The sequence below is a fragment of the Danio aesculapii genome, chromosome 14 (genome assembly GCF_903798145.1).
Source record: "Danio aesculapii chromosome 14, fDanAes4.1, whole genome shotgun sequence".
Taxonomy (NCBI): domain Eukaryota; kingdom Metazoa; phylum Chordata; class Actinopteri; order Cypriniformes; family Danionidae; genus Danio; species Danio aesculapii.
The window spans coordinates 3,452,117-3,478,145 of NC_079448.1; the positions used below are offsets into that span (position 1 = coordinate 3,452,117).

The window sequence follows — 26,029 nt, forward strand, 5'->3', positions numbered from 1 at the left end:
CAGGCAGTATTTCTGCACGAAGGCAAGTCGTAAAATGGTTTCTGAAACAGCATACCCTCAAAAAAAAATGACGTTCTACTAGGGCTGGGCGATGTTGACCAATTTGGCATTGTATGTCTAATTTGAAACATCACGATGGACGATGGCATTATCGGTGTAGGCGGTGGGCGAATTAATTATTCATGAATAATTAATTAATTCATAACAAATTAATTATTTGTACCCTACCGTTTCAACTACCTGACCTGCATGGTCTTCATTTTACCCATAACCAAATCATAAATAAATAAATATAAATTACACACAGATTACCACCTGTCAATCACTTTTTTTTGCGGGACTCTGACATGAATAGGCAGCGTGAACCATGTCGTTATAATGGCGTCCACAAATTGGTTGGCAAAAAAGGTGCACAGCCAACAGTCTCTGAGGTTTTCGCTAAAATTACTAAGTACAAGTGTGAAAGCGAAAGATTGAAGCAGTGTGTGTGTATGGTCACGTGATGTGTGTTTTCAGTGGTGTAGTGTGGACTGAGAGCTGTTCGGAAATGCTAGGTGAAACGCCAGTGTGGACGTGGATCGTGTCCGCCATTTTAAAACTAAGACGTATTAGTGTAAATAAGGCTGTGTGTGTTTTTCGCAAGCTGGCTACTGTTGTGACAGGGGTGGGGCGGGGCGGAGGATCGCGATGCCGGCTCAGCATCATGATGGTTATCAGCCATCAGCGATGGACGATGGCATTGTTTATCGGCCCAACCCTACATTCTACTTATTTAAAATGAGCTGAAACAACATAATTCTTGAGGTTTTTTCAGGACAACTTGATTGTTTTATGTTCAATCCACTTAAACTAGTAAAAATAGTTCAAAGTGAACTTAACTCCTTTATGTTGTCCCAACACAAATCAATTGTGTGGAATAGGCCTGTCATAATATCTATATTTGTTGTATGATATATTGCACCAAAATATATTGCAATAAACAATATTAATGTCATTTTAAGAGCATTTTTTCTGTCACTCATCATATAATGTTTCATTTATTTATAGTCATTTTAACCATTTTATAATTGGGCATTAGAATCAGAATGTGAAAATGGATGTCCTAAATAAATAATAATAAATGTTCACAAAGAAGTGCAAGATAAAGAGTAACAGAGGCTGCGATATCTGCTACCAGATCTATCTTCAGCTGTCAGACACCCACATGAAAATATACTATAGTAATTTATAGTAAATACTATAGTGTTTTATTCATACTGACACCGCCGATAGAGATAGAGATGTTGCACAATCAGCCAAAATGTGGCTAGAATTGGTTTTAATTTATGGCTGATATATATATATATATATATATATATATATATATATATATATATATATATATATATATATATATATATATATATATATCGTATCACCATGACTGAGGTCATGTCCATGTGTTATGTGATAAGTCAATATATTGATTATTGTGACAGGCCCACTTTTTTACAGTGTACTGATTAGTCATGTACAACAAATTAGAAAGAGCTTTGGGGAATATTTGCTTACTACAACGCTAACTTCTTACTAGAAATGCACACAAACGGGTAAAATGTTGATCAAAAACTAATTTAAATATGAAATGACCCAAGCAGCACTTCGAGACATGCTTTTTTTTTTTTGCTCAACTGTAAGAAATGGATTGCACAGGATTGTAGGAAATCGAAGACAGCAAAGTACAGTATACTTCAAAGCTGACATATATCAGAGGTACACTGCCACATCTACACTTTGAAATTCAGAAGAAAGTACCTCCTGAGACAGGAAGTGAAGCAGAATTTGGTTTCAGACGTGCCTTTTAATGTCTTTTTTTAGAGCTTTTTAGATGCTTTTTAGAGCTTTTTAGATAGAATACTAATGACGGCTCGATGTATTACAGCAGTCCATGTAATTGCAACAGACAATTGATATTTAAAAACAGAGTTAAGATGAGGAGAAAATAAAGCTACAAATAATATAATATAATATGATATAGTATAATATTGGAGGTGACGCTGTGGTGCAGTGGGTAGCGCTGTCGCCTCAAAGCAAGAAGGTTGCTGGTTCGAGCCTCGGCTGGGTCAGTTGGCATTTCTGTGTAGAGTTTACTAGTTCTCCCTGTGTTCATGTGGGTTTCCCCTCATGTGGGTGTTTCCCAGTGATGGGTTGCAGCTGGAAGGGCATCCGCTGCCTAAAACATATGCTGAATAAGTTGGCGGTTCATTACGCTGTGGCAACATCAGATTAATAAAGGGACTAAGCCGAAAAGAAAATATGTGTTTTATGCATATGTTTTATGCAGCAGATGTCCTTCCAGCCACAACCCATCACTGGGAAATACATACACACTCATTCACACACGCAAACACTACGGACAATTTAGCCTACCCAATTCACCTGTGGGGGAAACCGTAGCACCCAGATGAAACCCTCGCTAATGCAGGGAGAGCATACAACTCCATACAGAAACGCCAACTCATCCAGACGAGGCTCGAACCAGCAACCTTCTTGCTGTGAGGCGACAGCACTAAGTACTGGGCCACTGTGTCGCCACATCCAAGAGCTAATGTGATGAAAGCATTCAATTAGACAGACTGGCCAACACAATCTCACGGCAATTCGTAACTTTTTGTTTAGTGGCTAATTCATATGAATTCGTACGATCTAATTCATACAATTTAGTACAATTTGCTCATCCCCCAATGACGGTTGCGTTTAGGGGTGGGGTTAGGTGCCACGACTTCTTTTTAAAATCATACAATTTAGTACGACTGAACTCGTACGAATTCGTACGAATTAGCCACTCAACTGACAAAACGTAAAATATTTACGTTTTCTCGTGAGATCAGGCTGGACTGGCAGGTCAAGTCCCAAAACTCTCTACATCAACTAACACTTTTTCTGGTTCAAAGTCCTTCTGCCAGTTAAATGCAAGAGATTAATCTTTCAGACTGTTTAGAAACATAGATCAACACCTACAACGAGAAAAATTACTACAAATGTTAATTCTGCATGGAACAGAGTGTGTTTGCAGGGTGAGGAGAGGACATTACAGTGGCCAAACAAACAGAGACACTATAGCAAATCACAAATAAGTATTTTATATAAACTTTGTTTTACCTCTCCAGAATCTCTCCTCCTGCGATCTGGTATGACTAGAGTATTCCTATTACTGCCTGGTGCTATAGTAGAGCCGATACTCATTCTGGGTCCAACTAACATGTAGCGTTTGTCTCCAGATCTGTACTGGATGCTGTGACACAGAGTCCCGTCATAATTTGCGTCCTGTAAATACTTGGACGAATAGTCTGTAGATTTGGAGCACTGCATTACAATCAACACGATGATGCTGATGACGAAAAGCACTGAAACCGAGCCCAAGTGATGATCAAATAAAATGTGACGTTGTTTTCCTCCTCGTCTTTTACTGCGTTTTTATCATCAGGAGCTGCAAAAGCCTCTTTGGGCTCCACAACTTTGACAATCACAGTCGCTGTTGCTGAGAGGGAAACGTTCCCATTGTCTTTGACCAGTATGAGCAGTTTATGCTGGGCCTCGTCTGTTTCTGTGAATGAGCGAAGGGTCCTTATCTGTCCTGTATAGCGGTCCAAAGCAAAGAGACTGTGCTCACTAACTTCCTGCAGTGAGAATAATAACCAGCCGTTGTATCCTATATCTGCGTCATAGGCTCTGACTTTAGTCACCAAATGACCTGCGTTCACATTACGGGGAATCTCTTCCACACCCTCAGCAGAACCGTTAGCGCTGACTGGATATAAGATCACTGGAACGTTGTCGTTCTGATCCAGAATAAACACGTTCACTGTCACGTTACTGCTCAGAGATGGACTTCCAGAGTCTGTTGCAATAACATGAAACTGGAACATTTTTACAGTTTCAAAGTCAAACCCCTTCAGGCCATAAATCTCCCCATTCTCTGAATTAATATTGATGAAAGATGCATATTTGTTTTCATCTCCAGAGTCTCTCCAAATGCTATACTTTACAACAGCATTGTCATCCAGATCACGATCAGAAGCAGACACAGAGAACAATGATTTCCCTGCGATATTGTTTTCAAACACATAAAAAGCATAGGGTGACAGAGAGAACTGTGGACTGTTGTCATTTACATCCGACACCTGCACAGTTATAGTTTTAACTGAAGACAGCGGTGGCTGACCAGCGTCTTTGGCTAGTAACGTGATGTCATAGCGAGGTACAGTTTCTCTATCAAGAGATGAAGCAGTAACAAGAGCGTAAATATTATCTTGAGATGATGCCATTAATCTAAATGGCGTGTCTTCAGTTATGTAGCACAACACTTTCCCATTTACACCAGAATCTGAATCACTGACACTGATTAAAGCCACAGTAGTTCCAGTTTTACAGTCTTCGGGTACTGCACTTGAGAATGACGTCACTTCTATCTCAGGCACGTTGTCATTTACATCAATGATTTTAATGGTTATACTCTTATCTGACGTCAGAGGAACTGATCCTTTGTCTGATGCTTGGATATCTATTTCAAAGCTATTGGTCTCTTCAAAATCTATTTGACCAATCACTGTCATTTCTCCAGTAATGGAGTTTAAATCAAAAATATTTATAATCCTATTGTCTGTATTCTTTCCAAACGAATAAAACACTTCTCCATTTGGACCATCGTCCATGTCAGTAGCATTAACCTGTATAACAGTAGTGCCTACAGGGACATTCTCCTTCAGAGTTACACTGTAAACCTCCTGTGTGAAAACTGGCATGTTATCATTAATATCTAAAACATCAACTATGATCTCCATTGTTCCAGATTTGGGTGGTCGTCCTCCATCGAGCGCAGTGAGGACTAACTTGTGTTTCCGGCTGGTTTCTCTGTCTAAAGGCTTTTGAAGAATTAGAAACGGCATTTTTCGATCTTCTCCGCGATCTTTAACTTCAATGCGGAAGTGATCATTATGGCTGAGTTTATATTGCTGAACGGAGTTCACACCGCCATCAGGATCCCGCGCAGCCTGTAACTGATACCGAGCTCCAGGTAGGGCAGATTCAGATATTTCCAACTGACTTTCCTTCTCTGGGAATGTCGGAGCATGATCATTAACATCCACGATTTCTATCGACACATAATGAATCTCTAGCGGGTTTTCTAGCGCAATCTTTAGATTGATGCTGCAGGAGCTGATTCTCTCGCACACCACCTCGCGATCTATTTTTCCGTTTACGCTTAAAATCCCGTCGTTCTGGTTCACCGTGAACAGCGAGTCGCCGGAGGTCGAAACGATCCGAAATCCTCTCTCCTTTAACGTCCGTGGATCGAGACCTAAATCCTTCGCAATATTTCCAACCACAGCTCCATCTTTTTGCTCCTCAGAGACAGAATATCGTATCTGTGCGCAGATTTCTCTCCAGAACAGCATTCCCAATGCCATAAGCGTAAGCGTGAGGCGCCATGACGAACGCGCCCTTTGTTGCATTTTGCAGGACATTCGCGTTTAAACTGATTCCAGTCGCGGTAAATATGAGCCCATAACAAACACAAGCGTTGAGCATAAAATTCCTGCTTTGTGTTGTAAAATCCTTACGGTATGATGAAGCAGACACAGCTCTGTGCGGATGTGAAGGCAACATCCACGGCGATCATAACGAACTGACTGAGAGCGAATGAAACTGCCAACACGCGATGCCACGAAAGGTCCGACTTTTTGGTGTGCACTGACACCATGCGAATTTATTTTTCACTGCAAACGAACGGAATTGATCAAAAAAAAAAAAGAAGAAAAAAAAAAGATGAACGCTTCACTCTTTACAAAACGCTTTACAAAACGATTACCCTTACAATGATTACAAAGGAACAACAATGAAATTCCATGTATTCATATGCAACAACACGTTTTACCCACAGAAATTACTGTAATTCTAATTGGCTACTACCAAAGTTTGTGAAGTAGATTCAGATAAATAAACTAGCTTATAGCAGTATCTGCTTCAGTATTATTTAATACTTATATTCAATAATATTTTTATCAAACATGCAAATATGTATTCACATTCTAGAAAGTATGGACCAATAACTGTTTAATCTAAACCAATAATTCTGTGAGAAGGATGACAACGCTATGCTATCCAATTTATCTTCTGAATGCTGTAGTAAAGTACAGTACTGTGCAGTTTATCCTGATGAAACTTGTTATGCTGAAATGCTTCTGTGTTACAGTCTATGGATCCTTATTTCTTGCCTTTTGGATTATCAAATGTGTAACTGTGAAACACCCTATTGCTAACATTCTGGAGCTCTGATATCTAACAACTTGGCAACTGAGGTTAAGTTGATTTCATATTCACACATTCTGAATTTGTCCTTAATAATATAATATCAGAAAAGTATTCTTTGCTAATACCAAATAGTGGAATCATATTAGCAGCCAATGATTATCAAAATACAGCATTGATCAGTCAATTAAATAGTGCTAATGTTGTTTTAAAGTCATACTTACATGTGATTTCAGTCCGAGTATTCAACAACAATATCAGGAGCACATCACAAGTTGTCACTGAATTAATGTGCGAATATAAAACCATACTTTACCTCAATGCCACTCTCTTCCCTCTTCAAATATCTCCGTTTTAACTTTCAAATTGTAACTTCTTCTCTATAATTTATGTATTTTACTGTTTTTAGTTTAACAGAACAGGTCTGACCCGCTTTATTGGGTGGAGGACGCCTCTCTTCAGTGGTTAAGTAACAGATATATTGCATTCATGATTTTGTTAATGTTTTTTTATTACTTGGGTTCATGTGTAAATATACCTAATCACAAAGAATCAGCATGCCGTTCATCATATAATCTTTGTAACATCATAAAGGGTTCAAATACTATCAACGTTGGCTACTTTAAGACGTTATAAGCATTTCCATACATAAATAAATAATAAGTGAGAAACTATAACTACAAACTCATTTTGTTTATGCTTAAAAATAAGTTATTTTGTGGCATTGATGATTCCCTGAACAACATTGTACATGGAAATAATATTTCTATTCAGCAAAGACCATTGAAGAGAGAAAGCGTTCCTTAGATTTTGAAAATGTTTTTACGCTATGTTATAAATAGTTATTTTATGAGCTGTTCAATGAAAGATTCATCTAAGAAACCAAAATGGCTCCTTTATGACATCACTGCAAAACAAAATAATAATAATGTTTGCAATATATTATTTAAGAGTCTATTTATGTTGCTGTCAGTGGTGTAAAGTAATCAATTACAAATACTCAAATTACTGTAATTGAGTAGTTTTTCCTCAGAAATTGTAATTTACAAAGTAGTTTGAAAAATGTGTACTTTTACTTTCACTTGAATACATTTTTAGTGCAGTATCAGTACTTTTACTCATCTACTTTCCTTCAAACTGCAGTCACTACTTTATTTTTTCTTGTCTATGGGGGATTAGAGAAATCAGTCCTGTGATTCCTGTCCAAATAAATTGCACATAGAAGGTAAATCACATCATAATGAACTACGTCAACACGTGGGCGATTTATAATTGCAGCAAACTGTTTGAAAGCATTAAAAGTGTCCAAGAAGATGTCCAAAATTTTACACTCAATGACCAAGAGACTGTTTAGATGCATGTCACTGATGAGAAGATGACGGATGTTTACTGTATGATGACCGAAATGGACTTAAACACCCAGCAGGCACAAGATGTCAATATGACGTCAGATTGACGTTGTACCCCAACATCATTGGGACATTGCATTTTGTTTGTAAAATAAAATTGGGTTGACGTCAGAACCTAACGTCAAGCTGGCGTCAATGTGCAATGTCCAACCTAAAATCAACCAATTATCAACATCTAATAATGATACAGCTTGACATTTATGTGGACGTTACCACTATGACGTCTATCAGATGTTGGATTTTTGTTTGCAATACCTGACAAATAAATGTCAGTATTTTACGTCAATATGACGTTGGTTTAAGATGTTGGCTTGACATTGGATTTTGGTCACTTTTTAACACAACCTAAAATCAACCAAATTTCAACGTCATTTGACATCGTTTTTGGACATCAAAATAACGCTGGATAGACTTGAATTTTGGTCTCCTGACATCACAACCTAAATCTAACCTAATATTAACGTCTTATGGCGTTGTGTGCCTGCTGGGCAATAACTAGACGCACTACAGAATGTTACGTTTACACACATCCACAAATTACATGTAAACACATCAACTTTTTACAGCATAATACTCACTACTCGAGTACTTTTAAAAGGTCTACTATTTACTCATATTTTGAGTAATATTTACAACAGGTACTTTTACTCCTGCACTACATTATTAGGCAAGGAATGGTACTTTTACTTGAGTATGATTTTTCAGTACTCTACATCACTGGTTGCTGTCATGTCCTACAAGCTCATGATTTGGAGAGAAAAGCTTACGCTCAATGACATCAAAATACCTACATAATACAGAACGCAATGAGTGTGAATCAGGGCCACCCCGTGGCATAGGCCCTGATTAGCAAATGCTAAGGGCGCTGTACATCCAGGTGGGCGCCAGAAATGGGGGAAGAAAAAAAAGTGTAACTTTCACTATTCTTAAAACTAGTTGGTATTATGACTTATAAAATAATATGCCCACATTAATTTAACTGCATAATGCAAAGCCTACTAAGTAGTAGTAGTATTAAATAATGATAATATAGCATAATCACCTAAGAAACCCCCCTCCCCATCCAAATAATTCGATTTTCCTGCTACATGGTGTTCGTTTTTTTGATTGGTCAACAAGCTCAATATGTCAAAATGCCCCAAACTGCCTGATACGCAGGGGAGGCAAAAAAGAAAAGAAGAGGAAGAAAAACGAGACAGAGATAATGTTACGATAAAGATGATTATTTTGCTGTATCCAAGCGATAATTGATAATGCCATTAACAATTAGCATGACACATACCTGTCAACCCTCCCGTTTTTGTCCACTATCACGTTTAATTTTCCCATATTTCCCCCGTATGTTTAATCCTTATATGAAAAGTGAAAATACCATCAATACAGAGCCGATCTCAAATGTGATAGAATCGCAAGAGCTGATCAAGTGAATTATGCTTTCAATTTATTTTGGCTTGAAAGTATGTTGAATATAACGAATATAAAAACATCTGCATTCACTGTCTTTTTCTATTAAAGCTGTGCGTCAATCGCCGCATCCTCTGAATTCAGTGTGTGCATGCTGACTGACAGATGTGCTCCGTATGATAAACTGTCCCCAGATCAGCTTCTCTACACGCTATTTATAGAGGAGTGAAAGTTTGGGATACTTTGGTGATTCGAATGTGTGTTTAAACAGAAAAATACACTTAAAAACATGTAAACATGTCCGTCCTGCATGCGTGTTTTATTTTAAACGCAACTAATTTTCTCTTAAATGAGCACAAACAGTTACTAAAGTAGTCGAATGCTTTCATTGTAGATCTGTGCATTCTTAAAGTGACACCTCTGTTATCAGCAAAACACAATGAGAGATTCATTTGCTGCTCTTCACTTAATAACTAAAGTAACTTTAATCAATATGCAAATACAATAAAAAGAAGTCGATTTTATAGCTTTATTTAATTTCTGTATAGGCCATTGATTTTAATAGGCTAAACCTTTTATTTTATTGTCAATATTTTCTAATGTTTGCTATGTATTCTATCATTTGAAGCTATTTGTTGTCCCATACTTTTGACATCCCAACGTTGACAGGTATGGCATAACATGGTGCGCAAATCAATAAATAGCTATAGTGCTATAATGTTATGGAAGGGGATGAATGTTATGGAAAATAGTAATAGTAATGTAACTACTCCATCATTCCTTCCTCAAGCAGATGTGTAAATATTAGATGTATTCAGCAATAACGTTAATTGCATTGGCATATTTATCTGACGTCTTCCCAGCTTGTAGTAGTCGATTAAAAAGCTATTTAGTTTCTTTTGACTATATGTACACTAGTAGAGGAATTTGCTGCGATGTGACGGGGTGCCACCTGAAATCTTGCCTAGGGTGCCAAATTGGTTAGGACCGGGTCTGGTGTGAATGGATTGGTATGGATGGTTTGCCAATGATGGGTTGCAAATGGAAGAGCATCCGCTGTGTAAAACATATGCTGGATAAGTTGGTGGTTCATTCCGCTGTGGCGACGCCAGATTAATCAAGTGACTAAGCCGAAAAGAAAATAATTGAATGAATGAATACTGAATATAAGTATATAGACTATTGCGAAGACATTTAACTGAAGCTTGATTTTTATTAGCTGCGTCTATTTTCTATCGATTTTTCTGAACATATTCATGTAGTTATTCATGTTAAGTGTTGATTATCATGTATTAATGTATTCAGCTAACAACTGTTGTTTGAGCACTGTTACTTTTGGCGCAAGCTCACTTCAATAACAACCAAAACAAGACAGACTGGATGCAAGATAGTCAGATCCTATAAGTTTGATGCTGCTCTTTTAGCACAATCTGTATCTATAAATAGAAATATGCATGTAACGTTACATTTCTTACCTCTCCAGAATCCCTCCTCCTGCGATCTGGTATGACTAGAGTATTCCTATTACTGCCTGGTGCTATAGTAGAGCCGATACTCATTCTGGGTCCAACTAACATGTAGCGTTTGTCTCCAGATCTGTACTGGATGCTGTGACACAGAGTCCCGTCATAATTTGCGTCCTGTAAATACTTGGACGAATAGTCTGTAGATTTGGAGCACTGCATTACAATCAACACGATGATGCTGATGACGAAAAGCACTGAAACCGAGCCCAAAGTGATGATCAAATAAAATGTGACGTTGTTTTCCTCCTCGTCTTTTACTGCCTTTTTATCATCAGGAGCTGCAAAAGCCTCTTTGGGCTCCACAACTTTGACAATCACAGTCGCTGTTGCTGAGAGTGAAACGTTCCCATTGTCTTTGACCAGTATAAGCAGTTTATGCTGGGCCTCGTCTGTTTCTGTGAATGAGCGAAGGGTCCTTATCTGTCCTGTATAGCGGTCCAAAGCAAAGAGACTGTGCTCACTAACTTCCTGCAGTGAGAATAATAACCAGCCGTTGTATCCTATATCTGCGTCATAGGCTCTGACTTTAGTCACCAAATGACCTGCGTTCACATTACGGGGAATCTCTTCCACACCCTCAGCAGAACCGTTAGCGCTGACTGGATATAAGATCACTGGAACGTTGTCGTTCTGATCCAGAATAAACACGTTCACTGTCACGTTACTGCTCAGAGATGGACTTCCAGAGTCTGTTGCAATAACATGAAACTGGAACATTTTTACAGTTTCAAAGTCAAACCCCTTCAGGCCATAAATCTCCCCATTCTCTGAATTAATATTGATGAAAGATGCATATTTGTTTTCATCTCCAGAGTCTCTCCAAATGCTATACTTTACAACAGCATTGTCATCCAGATCGCGATCAGAAGCAGACACAGAGAACAATGATTTCCCTGCGATATTGTTTTCAAACACATAAAAAGCATAGGGTGACAGAGAGAACTGTGGACTGTTGTCATTTACATCCGACACCTGCACAGTTATAGTTTTAACTGAAGACAGCGGTGGCTGACCAGCGTCTTTGGCTAGTAACGTGATGTCATAGCGAGGTACAGTTTCTCTATCGAGAGATGAAGCAGTAACAAGAGCGTAAATATTATCTTGAGATGATGCCATTAACCTAAATGGCGTGTCTTCAGTTATGTAGCACAACACTTTCCCATTTACACCAGAATCTGAATCACTGACACTGATTAAAGCCACAGTAGTTCCAGTTTTACAGTCTTCAGGCACTGCACTTGAGAATGACGTCACTTCTATCTCAGGCACGTTGTCATTTACATCAAGGATTTTAATGGTTATACTCTTATCTGACGTCAGAGGAACTGATCCTTTGTCTGATGCTTGGATATCTATTTCAAAGCTATTCGTCTCTTCAAAATCTATTTGACCAATCACTGTCATTTCTCCTGTGTTAGAGTTTAAATCAAATAGTTTTATCAGCCTGCTGTCAATATCCTTTCCAAACGAATAAAACACTTCTCCATTTGGACCATCGTCCATGTCAGTAGCATTAACCTGTATAACAGTAGTGCCTACTGGGACATTCTCCTTCAGAGTTACACTGTAAACCTCCTGTGTGAAAACTGGCATGTTATCATTCACATCTAAAACATCTACTATGATCTCCATTGTTCCAGATTTGGGTGGTCGTCCTCCATCGAGCGCAGTGAGGACTAACTTGTGTTTCCGGCTGGTTTCTCTATCTAAAGGCTTTTGAAGAATTAGAAACGGCATTTTTCGATCTTCTCCGCGATCTTTCACTTCAATGCGGAAGTGATCATTATGGCTGAGTTTATATTGCTGAACGGAGTTCACACCGCCATCAGGATCCCGCGCAGCCTGTAACTGATACCGAGCTCCAGGTAGGGCAGATTCCCAGATTTCCAGCAGCTTTTCTTTCTCTGGGAATGTCGGAGCATGATCATTAACATCCACGATTTCTATCGACACATAATGAATCTCTAGCGGGTTTTCTAGCGCAATCTTTAGATTGATGCTGCAGGAGCTGATTCTCTCGCACACCACCTCGCGATCTATTTTTCCGTTGACGCTTAAAATCCCGTCGTTCTGGTTCACCGTGAACAGCGAGTCGCCGGAGGTCGAAACGATCCGAAATCCTCTTTCCTTTAACGTCCGTGGATCGAGACCTAAATCCTTCGCAAGATTTCCAACCACAGCTCCATCTTTTTGCTCCTCAGAGACAGAATATCGTATCTGTGCGCAGATTTCTCTCCAGAACAGCATTCCCAATGCCATAAGCGTAAGCGTGAGGCGCCATGACGAACGCGCCCTTTGTTGCATTTTGCAGGACATTCGCGTTTAAACTGATCCCAGTCGCGGTAAATATGAGCCCATAACAAACACAAGCGTTGAGCATAAAATTCCTGCTTTGTGTTGTAAAATCCTTACGGTATGATGAAGCAGACACAGCTCTGGGCGGATGTGAAGGCAACATCCACGGCGATCATAACGAACTGACTGAGAGCGAATGAAACTGCCAACACGCGATGGCACGGGAGCTCCGACTTTTTGGTGTGCACTGACACCATGCGAATTTATTTTTCACTGCAAACGAATGGATAAATCAAAAACAATATAGCTAGGGGACGTCGAAAAAAAAACACGTTTATCCGAAGAAACTTTTATCTTTTAAAGGGAACACATATTGGAATAACACAAGCATATAGGCTATATAAATACAAACAGCGTACGTAATTACAATTCTAGTTACTGCAACTGCTTGTATAACATTGCATTACATATAATGTATTTTATAATATTCCATACAAGTCTATATTTTATGTATAGACATGTAAAAACAAATATTTGCTTGTTAGCTTGAGATGTTTTGGCTATACCAATGGCATTAGAAAATAATTAACAACAGCTAAGCCTAGATTAATCAGGTGCCACTTAATAATTGCATATCAATCACATGCACACAAATCATAAACTAATCTTCTGTGAAACTGACTTGTTTCCTTGTGTAAAACAAAAGTTATCTGAGCAAATTATACTGTCACTTTCTCTTCTCAACACTGATTAAACCACTGAAATGTACTTTAAATATGTTAAAGCCAAGTCTTCTTTCGGTATACATGTTTCCTACAAATAAACACAAATCTATCAACTAATAAAATATCCTTGAAGAGTCAAAATTGGTCCAAATGAATGAATGAGAGATGAAATGACCATTAAAAAACCCATGGAACTAGTTACTAAATAATAAATAGTTGAATCTGCTTTACTCCTGTTTTGTGTACAATAGTGCAACTATTTTCTGTAGAAACTGCATAGAGCTTATAGAAATGTGGAGCAACAACATGCTAACAGCAAACACATGAATAAAGTTGACACATTTGCATGGTTTGATAGATTTATCCAAATTTATACTAGAAATACACTGCCAAAGTTAATATAAAAAAGGTTTCAAGTACTCCTGCTCCTAACATTAAAACATAACATCATAATTTCAGCATAAACATACTCAAATTATTCATCCCCTCAAGGAAAACAGAACTTGTCACCAAACATGGACAGATCTTGTATGCCTAAATGTGATGCAACTATTTGACCACAGTCTATATTGATTACTGGCCTTAGATAAATATATATGAAAGCAACTCAAACCCTAAAGTTTCTTACCTCTCCAGAATCCCTCCTCCTGCGATCTGGTATGACTAGAGTATTCCTATTACTGCCTGGTGCTATAGTAGAGCCGATACTCATTCTGGGTCCAACTAACATGTAGCGTTTGTCTCCAGATCTGTACTGGATGCTGTGACACAGAGTCCCGTCATAATTTGCGTCCTGTAAATACTTAGACGAATAGTCTGTAGATTTGGAGCACTGCATTACAATCAACACGATGATGCTGATGACGAAAAGCACTGAAACCGAGCCCAAAGTGATGATCAAATAAAATGTGACGTTGTTTTCCTCCTCGTCTTTTACTGCCTTTTTATCATCAGGAGCTGCAAAAGCCTCTTTGGGCTCCACAACTTTGACAATCACAGTCGCTGTTGCTGAGAGTGAAACGTTCCCATTGTCTTTGACCAGTATGAGCAGTTTATGCTGGGCCTCGTCTGTTTCTGTGAATGAGCGAAGGGTCCTTATCTGTCCTGTATAGCGGTCCAAAGCAAAGAGACTGTGCTCACTAACTTCCTGCAGTGAGAATAATAACCAGCCGTTGTATCCTATATCTGCATCATAGGCTCTGACTTTAGTCACCAAATGACCTGCGTTCACATTACGGGGAATCTCTTCCACACCCTCAGCAGAACCGTTAGCGCTGACTGGATATAAGATCACTGGAACGTTGTCGTTCTGATCCAGAATAAACACGTTCACTGTCACGTTACTGCTCAGAGATGGACTTCCAGAGTCTGTGGCGAGTATGTGGAACTGAAACGTTTTGGAAGTTTCAAAGTCAAAACTCTTTAGGGCATAAATCTCCCCATTTTCAGAGTTAATATTAATGAAAGATGTAAACTTGTTTTCTGCACCACCATCTCTCCATATCTGATAGCTGACAACACTGTTTTCACCTGTGTCTTTGTCAGAGGCAGATACAGAAAATAAAGATTTGCCTGGAGCATTATTCTCCATCACATAAAATGCATAAGGAGAAGAAGAGAACTCTGGACTGTTGTCATTTACATCTGATATCTGAACAGTTACAGATTTAACAGAAGACAGTGGTGGTTGACCAGCGTCTTTGGCTTCTAATGTAATGTCATAGTGAGCAATGGTCTCTCTGTCTAGAGCAGATGTTGTCACTAATGAATATGTGTTTTCTTGAGATGATGGCATTAGCTGGAAAGGTATGTTGTCGGATAATGAACAGGTGACTCTGCCATTTATCCCAGAATCTAAATCAGACACACTTATTAAAGCCACCGTTGTTCCAGGTTTAGAGTCTTCTGGAATGGTGCTTGAGAATGACGTCACTTCTATCTGAGGTTCATTATCATTTACATCAGTAATCTTTATAGTAACAATTTTATCTGTTGTTAGAGGCACAATCCCTTTATCTGATGCTTGTATGTCAATCTGATATTTATCTTTGACCTCATAATCCAATAGACCTGTCACGATAACGTCTCCTGTTATTGGATTTACATCAAAAAGTTTCCGCACCAAGTAATTAGCATTGTGCCCTAATGAGTAAACTACTTCTCCGTTTTGTCCTTCGTCCGGATCAGTTGCGTTCACCCTTAAAATAGATGTGCCCAGAGGTGTGTTTTCATTCAGCATTACAATATATGTATCTTTATTGAAAACAGGTGCATTATCGTTAATATCTAGCACATCTATCGTTATAGCCATAGTTCCAGACTTTGGTGGTCTGCCTCCATCTAAAGCAGTTAACTGCAGCTTTATACTTTTTGTAACCTCTCGGTCAAGAGGCTTTTGTAACAACAGCGCTGGAACCTTACCATCTTCATCGCGATCTATAATTTCAATCCGAAAGTATTCAGTGTGGCTCAGTTTATAAGTCTGAACTGAATTACTGCCACTGTCTGGATCGCGCGCAGCCTGAAGCTGAAAACGCGCACCGGGAAGCACCGTTTCGCTTATTTCTAAACGCTTTTCCTTCTCTGGAAACATCGGTGCGTGGTCATTAACGTCTATTACATCAACAGTCACATAATGGATCTCGAGAGGATTTTCTAAAGCAAGTTTCAGATTGATTAAACACGGGGTACGTCTTTCGCACACAGTCTCTCTATCTAATCTACCTTTCACATACAAGACACCGTCGTTCTGGTTTACGCTAAACATGGACTCGCCTGAGGTGGAGACAATGCGAAATCCTCGCTCCTTTAAGGTTCTGTGATCAATACCCAAATCCTTGGCAACATTTCCCACAGCAGTTCCGTCCTTTTGCTCTTCAGAAATAGAGTAGCGTATTTGTGCCAAAACGGTTTTGCCATAAACAAATAACATAACAAAGAGGAGTATTTTCACATGCCGCTCCCGCCGCTGATCGGGTCTCCTTTGTCCCATTTTTGCAGCATATAACATCCACAGCAATGCCACAACGAATGTCCAAATATTAGTCCAATGGTCACATACCAGAAATTCCCCAAATCTTGAAATATATTACTAGGAAAAACGATTAAAAAATGAGCGAGCAAACCGCGTATCTGAAGACTGGCTGATCATGTACAAATATAAGCGACGAAAAAAAAAAAAAAAAAAAAAACAGGGAGGTTCTGTGACGCTTTAAATCGTACACTAGGTTTACACTGACACCTCGCGCTCTTCAGTTGCATTGCTGTTTATTAAACCCTACGAAACTCATAATTAAACTAAACCTTTTTCTAGTTACTTTATTGTCTTGTTATATATCTAAAATAAATACACAGAAATAGCGTTATATGCAGTGTGGAAGCGGCATCACAAAATCAGCACCAAGGACAGCGGCTCGGCCGCTCTCGCTGTATTTGATTTTTTCTTTTAAAGCTTAAGACACAATAAAATAACAATAATAATGAATTCACAGTGGAACTTGGCTATATTCATGCGCACTGTTGTAAAATTTATAAATGACAATATGTCACCAGAGTAATTCTATCATCGATTGAGCTCAATATAAGTTAGAAACCATAAACAAATACCAATAATGACCATAAATAAAATATAGCAAAGTACTACTCTTGTCCTTACCTCTCCAGAATCTCTCCTCCTGCGATCTGGTATGACTAGAGTATTCCTATTACTGCCTGGTGCTATAGTAGAGCCGATACTCATTCTGGGTCCAACTAACATGTAGCGTTTGTCTCCAGATCTGTACTGGATGCTGTGACACAGAGTCCCGTCATAATTTGTGTCCTGTAAATACTTGGACGAATAGTCTGTAGATTTGGAGCACTGCATTACAATCAACACGATGATGCTGATGACGAAAAGCACTGAAACCGAGCCCAAAGTGATGATCAAATAAAATGTGACGTTGTTTTCCTCCTCGTCTTTTACTGCGTTTTTATCATCAGGAGCTGCAAAAGCCTCTTTGGGCTCCACAACTTTGACAATCACAGTCGCTGTTGCTGAGAGTGAAACGTTCCCATTGTCTTTGACCAGTATGAGCAGTTTATGCTGGGCCTCGTCTGTTTCTGTGAATGAGCGAAGGGTCCTTATCTGTCCTGTGTAGCGGTCCAAAGCAAAGAGACTGTGCTCACTAACTTCCTGCAGTGAGAATAATAACCAGCCGTTGTATCCTATATCTGCGTCATAGGCTCTGACTTTAGTCACCAAATGACCTGCGTTCACATTACGGGGAATCTCTTCCACACCCTCAGCAGAACCGTTAGCGCTGACTGGATATAAGATCACTGGAACGTTGTCGTTCTGATCCAGAATAAACACGTTCACTGTCACGTTACTGCTCAGAGATGGACTTCCAGAGTCTGTGGCGAGTATGTGGAACTGAAACATTTTGGAAGTTTCAAAGTCAAAACTATTCAGGGCATAAATCTCCCCATTTTCAGAGTTAATATTAATGAAAGATGTAAACTTGTTTTCTGCACCACCATCTCTCCATATCTGATAGCTGACAACACTGTTTTCACCTGTGTCTTTGTCAGAGGCAGATACAGAAAATAAAGATTTGCCTGGAGCATTATTCTCCATCACATAAAATGCATAAGGGGAAGAAGAAAACTCTGGACTATTGTCATTTACATCTGATATCTGAACAGTTACAGATTTAACAGAAGACAGTGGTGGTTGACCAGCGTCTTTGGCTTCTAATGTAATGTCATAGTGAGCAATGGTCTCTCTGTCTAGAGCAGATGTTGTCACTAATGAATATGTGTTTTCTTGAGATGATGGCATTAGCTGGAAAGGTATGTTCTCAGATAATGAACAGGTGACTCTGCCATTTATCCCAGAATCTAAATCAGACACACTTATTAAAGCCACCGTTGTTCCAGGTTTAGAGTCTTCTGGAATGGTGCTTGATAATGACGTCACTTCTATCTGAGGTTCATTATCATTTACATCAGTAATCTTTATAGTAACAATTTTATCTGTTGTTAGAGGGACAATCCCTTTATCTGATGCTTGAATGTCAATCTGATATTTATCTTTGACCTCATAATCCAACGGACCTGTCACGATAATGTCTCCTGTTACTGGATTTACATCAAAAGTTTCCGCACTTTGAAATTAGCATCGTGCCCCAATGAGTAAACTACTTCCCCGTTCTGTCCTTCGTCAGGATCAGTTGCATTCACCCTAAGAATGGTTGTGCCTACGGGAGAGTTTTCATTCAGTATTACACTGTAAGTGTCTTTAGTAAAAACAGGTGCATTATCATTAATATCTAACACATCTATAGATATATCCATAGTTCCAGACTTTGGTGGTCTGCCTCCATCTAAAGCAGTTAACTGCAGCTTTATACTTTTTGAAACCTCTCGGTCAAGAGGCTTTTGTAACATTAGAGCTGGAAGTTTACCATCTTCATCGCGATCTATAATTTCAATACGAAAGTATTCAGTGTGGCTCAGTTTATAAGTCTGAACTGAATTACTGCCACTGTCTGGATCGCGCGCAGCCTGAAGCTGGAAACGCGCACCGGGAAGCACCGTTTCGCTTATTTCTAAACGCTTTTCCTTCTCTGGAAACATCGGTGCGTGGTCATTCACGTCTATTAAATCAACAGTCACATAATGGATCTCGAGAGGATTTTCTAAAGCAAGTTTCAGATTGATTAAACACGGGGTACGTCTTTCGCACACAGTCTCTCTATCTAATTTACCTTTCACATACAAGACACCGTCGTTCTGGTTTACGCTAAACATGGACTCGCCTGAGGTGGAGACAATGCGAAATCCTCGCTCCTTTAAGGTTCTGTGATCAATACCCAAATCCTTGGCAACATTTCCCACAGCAGTCCCGTCCTTTAGCTCTTCAGAAATAGAGTAGCGTATTTGTGCCAAAACGGTTTTGCCATAAACAAGTAAAACAACAAAGAGGAGTATTTTCACATGCCGCTCCCGCCGCTGATCGGGTCTCCTTTGTCCCATTTTTGCAGCGTATAAAATCCACAGCAATGCCACAACGAATGTCCGAATATTAGTCCAATAGTCACATACCAGAAATTCCCAAAATCTTGAAATATATTACTAGGAAAAACGATTAAAAAATGAGCGAGCAAACCGCGTATCTGAGGACTGGCTGATCATGTACAAATATAAGCGACGAAAAAAAAAACAGGGAGGTTCTGTGACGCTTTAAATCGTACACTAGGTTTGCACTGACACCTCGCGCTCTTCAGTTGCATTGCTGTTATTAAACCCTACGAAATTAATAGTTGATTAAAACTTTTGTAGTTTCTTTGTCTTGTTATATATCTAAAATAAATACACAGAAATAGCGTTATATGCAGTGTAAAGCGGCATTACAAAATCAGCACCAAGGACAGCGGCTCAGCCGCTCTCGCTGTATTTGATTTTTTCTTTTAAAGCTTAAGACACAATAAAATAACAATAATAATGAATTCACAGTGGAACTTGGCTATATTCAAGCGCACTGTTGTAATGTTTATAAATGACAATATGTCACCAGAGTAATTATAGCATCGATTGAGCTCAATATAAGTAAGAAACCATAAACAAATACCAATAATGACCATAAATAAAATATAGCAAAGTACTACTCTTGTTCTTACCTCTCCAGAATCCCTCCTCCTGCGATCTGGTATGACTAGAGTATTCCTATTACTGCCTGGTGCTATAGTAGAGCCGATACTCATTCTGGGTCCAACTAACATGTAGCGTTTGTCTCCAGATCTGTACTGGATGCTGTGACACAGAGTCCCGTCATAATTTGCGTCCTGTAAATACTTGGACGAATAGTCTGTAGATTTGGAGCACTGCATTACAATCAACACGATGATGCTGATGACGAAAAGCACTGAAACCGAGCCCAAAGTGATGATCAAATAAAATGTGACGTTGTTTTCCTCCTCGTCTTTTACTGCGGTTTTATCATCAGGAGCTGCAAAAGCCTCTTTGGGCTCCACAATTTTGACAATCACAGTCGCTGTTGCTGAGAGGGAAACGTTCCCATTGTCTTTGACCAGTATGAGCAGTTTATGCTGGGCCTCGTCTGTTTCTGTGAATGAGCGAAGGGTCCTTATCTGTCCTGTATAGCGGTCCAAAGCAAAGAGACTGTGCTCACTAACTTCCTGCAGTGAGAATAATAGCCAGCCGTTGTATCCTATATCTGCGTCATAGGCTCTGACTTTAGTCACCAAATGACCTGCGTTCACATTACGGGGAATCTCTTCCACACCCTCAGCAGAACCGTTAGCGCTGACTGGATATAAGATCACTGGAACGTTGTCGTTCTGATCCAGAATAAACACGTTCACTGTCACGTTACTGCTCAGAGATGGACTTCCAGAGTCTGTGGCGAGCACGTGGAACTGAAACGTTTTGGAAGTTTCAAAGTCAAAACTCTTCAGGGCATAAATCTCCCCATTTTCAGAGTTAATATTAATGAAAGATGTAAACTTGTTTTCTGCACCACCATCTCTCCATATCTGATAGCTGACAACACTGTTTTCACCTGTGTCTTTGTCAGAGGCAGATACAGAAAATAAAGATTTGCCTGGAGCATTATTCTCCATCACATAAAATGCATAAGGGGAAGAAGAGAACTCTGGACTATTGTCATTTACATCTGATATCTGAACAGTTACAGATTTAACAGAAGACAGTGGTGGTTGACCAGCGTCTTTGGCTTCTAATGTAATGTCATAGTGAGCAATTGTCTCTCTGTCTAGAGCAGATGTTGTCACTAATGAATATGTATTTTCTTGAGATGATGGCATTAGCTGGAAAGGTATGTTGTCGGATAATGAACAGGTGACTCTGCCATTTATCCCAGAATCTAAATCAGACACACTTATTAGAGCCACAGTTGTTCCAGGTTTAGAGTCTTCTGGAATGGTGCTTGAGAATGACGTCACTTCTATCTGAGGTTCATTATCATTTACATCTGCGATTTTTATAGTAACAATTTTATCTGATGTTAGAGGGACAATCCCTTTATCTGATGCTTGAATGCTAATCTGATATTTGTCTTTGACTTCATAATCCAATAGACCTGTCACGATAACGTCTCCTGTTACTGGATTTACATCAAATAGTTTCCGCAACTTGTAATTAACGTTATGCCCTAATGAATAAACTACTTCTCCGTTTTGTCCTTCGTCACGATCAGTTGCATTCACTCTTAAAATAGTTGTGCCAACTGCAGTGTTTTCATTCAGAATTACACTGTAAGTGTCTTTAGTAAAAACAGGTGCATTATCATTAATATCCAACACATCTATAATTATATCCATAGTTCCAGACTTTGGTGGTCTGCCTCCATCTAAAGCAGTTAACTGCAATTTCATAATTTTTGATACCTCTCGGTCCAGCGGTTTTTGCAAAACAAGCGCTGGAACTTTACCGTCATCATCAAGATCTATAATTTCAATACGAAAATATTCGGTGTGGCTCAGTTTATAAGTCTGAACTGAATTACTGCCACTGTCTGGATCGCGCGCAGCCTGAAGCTGGAAACGCGCACCGGGAAGCACCGTTTCGCTTATTTCTAAACGCTTTTCCTTCTCTGGAAACATCGGTGCGTGATCATTCACGTCTATTAAATCAACAGTCACATAATGGATCTCGAGAGGATTTTCTAAAGCAATTTTCAGATTGATTAAACACGAAGTGCTTCTTTCGCACACAGTCTCTCTATCTAATTTACCTTTCACATACAAGACACCGTCGTTCTGGTTTACGCTAAACATGGACTCGCCTGAGGTGGAGACAATGCGAAATCCGCGCTCCTTTAAGGTTCTGTGATCAATACCCAAATCCTTGGCAACATTTCCCACAGCAGTTCCGTCCTTTAGCTCTTCAGAAATAGAGTAGCGTATTTGTGCCAAAACGGTTTTGCCATAAACAAGTAACACAACAAAGAAGAGTATTTTCACATGCCGCTCCCGCCGCTGATCGGGTCTCCTTTGTCCCATTTTTGCAGCATATAACATCCACAGCAATGCCACAACGAATATCCAAGTATTAGTCCAATGGTCACATACCAGAAACCAGAAATGTGAAATTCCGCAAATACTGAAGGATATTACAAAGAATAACGATTGACAAAAGCAGCGAGCAAACAGCGTTACTGAAGACAGGCTGATCGTGTACAATCTAACCGAGAGAGAGAGAGAGAGAGAGAGAGAGAGAGAAAAGCAGGGAGGTTCTGTGATGTTTTATGTCGTACACTAGGTTTACACTGACACCTCGCGCTCTTCAGTTGCATTGCTGTGTATTAAACCCTACGAATTCATACTGATATAAACTAAACTTTTTTTCTAAATTTATTTCTCTAATCATATCCAAAAATTACACAGAAACAGAAAAATAAACAAATAAAAAATATAAAGCGAGACAATAACGCTATAGGCAGCGTAGAAGCAGCATTACGAAATCAGTACTAAGGACACAGTCGCTGTGATTGGATACACAATTTGTTTACAGTAATCAACAAACAAACAAACAAACTAATTAATTAATTATTTAATTTTAAAATAATTAAATTAATAATTAATAAATAAACATGCGTAACTATACATTCACTCAGCCGTACTAGTCAGTCAATATGTTACCAGAATAATTCGCGCATTGATTGCGCTCAGTAGATAAGAATTTAAAATATAACAATGATGACCATGAATACAACATATAGCAAATATCTGTTTTGTTTCTTACCTCTCCAGAATCCCTCCTCCTGCGATCTGGTATGACTAGAGTATTCCTATTACTGCCTGGTGCTATAGTAGAGCCGATACTCATTCTGGGTCCAACTAACATGTAGCGTTTGTCTCCAGATCTGTACTGGATGCTGTGACACAGAGTCCCGTCATAATTTGCGTCCTGTAAATACTTGGACGAATAGTCTGTAGATTTGGAGCACTGCATTACAATCAACACGATGATGCTGATGACGAAAAGCACTGAAACCGAGCCCAAAGTGATGATCAAATAAAATGTGACGTTGTTTTCCTCCTCGTCTTTTACTGTGTTTTTACCATCAGGAGCTGCAAAAGCCTCTTTGGGCTCCACAACTTTGACAATCACAGTCGCTGTTGCTGAGAGGGAAACGTTCCCATTGTCTTTGACCAGTATGAGCAGTTTATGCTGGGCCTCGTCTGTTTCTGTGAATGAGCGAAGGGTCCTTATCTGTCCTGTATAGCGGTCCAAAGCAAAGAGACTGTGCTCACTAACTTCCTGCAGTGAGAATAATAACCAGCCGTTGTATCCTATATCTGCATCATAGGCTCTGACTTTAGTCACCAAATGACCTGCGTTCACATTACGGGGAATCTCTTCCACACCCTCAGCAGAACCGTTAGCGCTGACTGGATATAAGATCACTGGAACGTTGTCGTTCTGATCCAGAATAAACACGTTCACTGTCACGTTACTGCTCAGAGATGGACTTCCAGAGTCTGTGGCGAGTATGTGGAACTGAAACGTTTTGGAAGTTTCAAAATCAAAACTCTTCAGGGCATAAATCTCCCCATTTTCAGAGTTAATATTAATGAAAGATGTAAACTTGTTTTCTGCACCACCATCTCTCCATATCTGATAGCTGACAACACTGTTTTCACCTGTGTCTTTGTCAGAGGCAGATACAGAAAATAAAGATTTGCCCGGAGCATTATTCTCCATCACATAAAACACATATGGAGAAAATGTGAATTCCGGACTGTTGTCATTAACATCTGAGATCAGAACAGTTATAGTTTTAACAGATGATAATGATGGCTGTCCCAAATCTTTTGCAACTATTGTTATGTCAAACTGAAATTTAGTTTCCCTGTCAAGTAATCCAGATGTAACCAAAGAATAAATATTATCTTGTGATGAAGACATTAGTTTAAAAGGAATATCTTCAGATATTGAGCAGGAGATTTTACCATTGAGTCCAGCGTCTAAATCAGTGACACTAATTAAAGCCACTGTAGTGCCAGGTCTAGAGTCCTCTGGAATGTCGCTTGAAAAGGATGTCACCTCTATTTCAGGCGAATTATCATTTACATCGACGATTTTTATTATAACACTTTTATCTGTCGCAAGTGGGACTGTTCCTTTGTCAGATGCCTGAATATCAATTTCATATTTATCCTTGACCTCAAAATCTAAAAGATTCATTAAAATAATTTCCCCAGTGATTGAATTTACTCTAAAAAGTCTGCGTAAATTGTTGTTGACATTATTCCCCAATGCGTAAACCACTTCTCCGTTTTTACCCTCGTCAAAATCAGTGGCATTGACCTGTACAATTGTTGTGCCTACAGGTGCGTTTTCATTCAAAGTAACTGTGTAAGAGTCTTTGGTAAAAACAGGTGAATTATCGTTAATATCTAGGACGTCAATAAATATTTCTAATGAACCAGACTTAGGGGGTCTTCCCCCATCTAAAGCAGTAAGCTCTAATTTAATGTGTTTCATCACTTCTCTATCAAGCGTCTTGTGTAAAATAAGAATTGGAATTTTACCATCTTCTTCTCGGTCTTTAACTTCAAGGCGAAAATGCTCGTTTTGGCTGAGTTTATATGTCTGAACAGAATTAGCTCCACTATCGGGATCACGCGCTGCCTGTAGCGGATATCGCGCGCCCGGCATAGCAGACTCCCAGATTTCCAGCCGCTTTTCGTTCTCTGGAAATCGCGGACTGTGATCGTTCACATCCAGTATCTCTACAGTAACATAGTGTATTTCTAGGGGGTTTTGTAGAGCGATTTTCAGATTAATTAAACATGGAGTGCTTCTCTCGCAGACCTCCTCTCTGTCTATCTTTCCGTTCACATACAAGACACCGTCATTCTGATTTACACTAAACATGGACTCGCCTGAGGTCGACACAATGCGAAATCCCCGATCCTTCAGTGTCCTGTGATCGATTCCCAAATCCTTCGCGATATTTCCAACAGCAGCTCCGTCCTTTTGTTCCTCCGAGATCGAGTACCGTATTTGTGCCCAAACTGCTCTCCCGAACAACAGCGATACCGCAATGAAAGCGAGTTTAGCATTTAGCTCCACCCGACAATCGCGTCGCCTTTGTTCCATTTTCCCTGATATTACAAAAACCTTTCAGCGTAATTCAGTGTTTATCCTAGGAAATATTGTCCATCGTTGCTCCCATTTATACTGAAAACAAGTCACAATGTCAGACGCTGGACGGGATACGGACAAATCAAACAGCATCAGTGGTGAGAATGAGAAAACACGGATAAACCGAGAGGGCGGAACACACAAAAGCCACGAGCAACTGCTTGACATCATGCGTCTTTCTCTAGGTTTATACTGACATCTC

At 39.4% G+C, this 26,029-nt stretch overlaps 4 protein-coding genes and 2 pseudogenes across 4 annotated transcripts; all 6 read right to left on the reverse strand.

Moving 5' to 3' along the window:
* Positions 1–2,967: 2,967 nt before the first annotated feature.
* On the reverse strand, positions 2,968–5,590 carry LOC130241183 (protocadherin gamma-A11-like; annotated as a pseudogene).
* Positions 5,591–8,401: 2,811 nt separating this feature from the next.
* LOC130241184 (protocadherin gamma-A11-like) lies at positions 8,402–12,934 on the reverse strand. Its single transcript, XM_056472905.1, has 2 exons — positions 10,571–12,934; positions 8,402–8,434 (listed from the first exon to the last, which is right to left on the reverse strand). Exons 1-2 carry the CDS (start codon positions 12,932–12,934, stop codon positions 8,402–8,404), a joined length of 2,397 nt encoding a protein of 798 aa, XP_056328880.1.
* A 1,323-nt stretch (positions 12,935–14,257) lies between these two features.
* On the reverse strand, positions 14,258–16,642 carry LOC130241185 (protocadherin alpha-3-like). Its single transcript, XM_056472906.1, has one exon. The coding sequence runs from the start codon at positions 16,640–16,642 to the stop codon at positions 14,258–14,260; it is 2,385 nt and encodes a 794-aa protein (XP_056328881.1).
* Positions 16,643–17,095: 453 nt separating this feature from the next.
* Positions 17,096–19,668, reverse strand: LOC130241186 (protocadherin alpha-3-like; annotated as a pseudogene).
* A 402-nt stretch (positions 19,669–20,070) lies between these two features.
* Positions 20,071–22,676, reverse strand: LOC130241187 (protocadherin alpha-8-like). Its single transcript, XM_056472908.1, has 2 exons — positions 20,264–22,676; positions 20,071–20,108 (listed from the first exon to the last, which is right to left on the reverse strand). The coding sequence occupies exons 1-2, from the start codon at positions 22,674–22,676 to the stop codon at positions 20,071–20,073; spliced, it is 2,451 nt and encodes an 816-aa protein (XP_056328883.1).
* A 606-nt stretch (positions 22,677–23,282) lies between these two features.
* On the reverse strand, positions 23,283–25,782 carry LOC130241189 (protocadherin beta-15-like). Its single transcript, XM_056472910.1, has 2 exons — positions 23,387–25,782; positions 23,283–23,295 (listed from the first exon to the last, which is right to left on the reverse strand). Exons 1-2 carry the CDS (start codon positions 25,780–25,782, stop codon positions 23,283–23,285), a joined length of 2,409 nt encoding a protein of 802 aa, XP_056328885.1.
* Positions 25,783–26,029: the final 247 nt, after the last annotated feature.

Coding starts and splice junctions, on each gene's coding strand:
- LOC130241184 (XM_056472905.1), bottom strand. CDS start 12,934: ATGCAACAAAGGGCGCGTTCGTCATGGCGCCTCACGCTTACGCTTATG. Junction 8,435..10,570: donor ATTCTGGAGAGGTAAGAAAT/GTAACGTTACAT, acceptor ATGAGCTTGTAG/GACATGACAGCAACCAGTGA.
- LOC130241185 (XM_056472906.1), bottom strand. CDS start 16,642: ATGGGACAAAGGAGACCCGATCAGCGGCGGGAGCGGCATGTGAAAATA.
- LOC130241187 (XM_056472908.1), bottom strand. CDS start 22,676: ATGGGACAAAGGAGACCCGATCAGCGGCGGGAGCGGCATGTGAAAATA. Junction 20,109..20,263: donor TTTATTTATGGTCATTATTG/GTATTTGTTTAT, acceptor TTGTGTCTTAAG/CTTTAAAAGAAAAAATCAAA.
- LOC130241189 (XM_056472910.1), bottom strand. CDS start 25,782: ATGGAACAAAGGCGACGCGATTGTCGGGTGGAGCTAAATGCTAAACTC.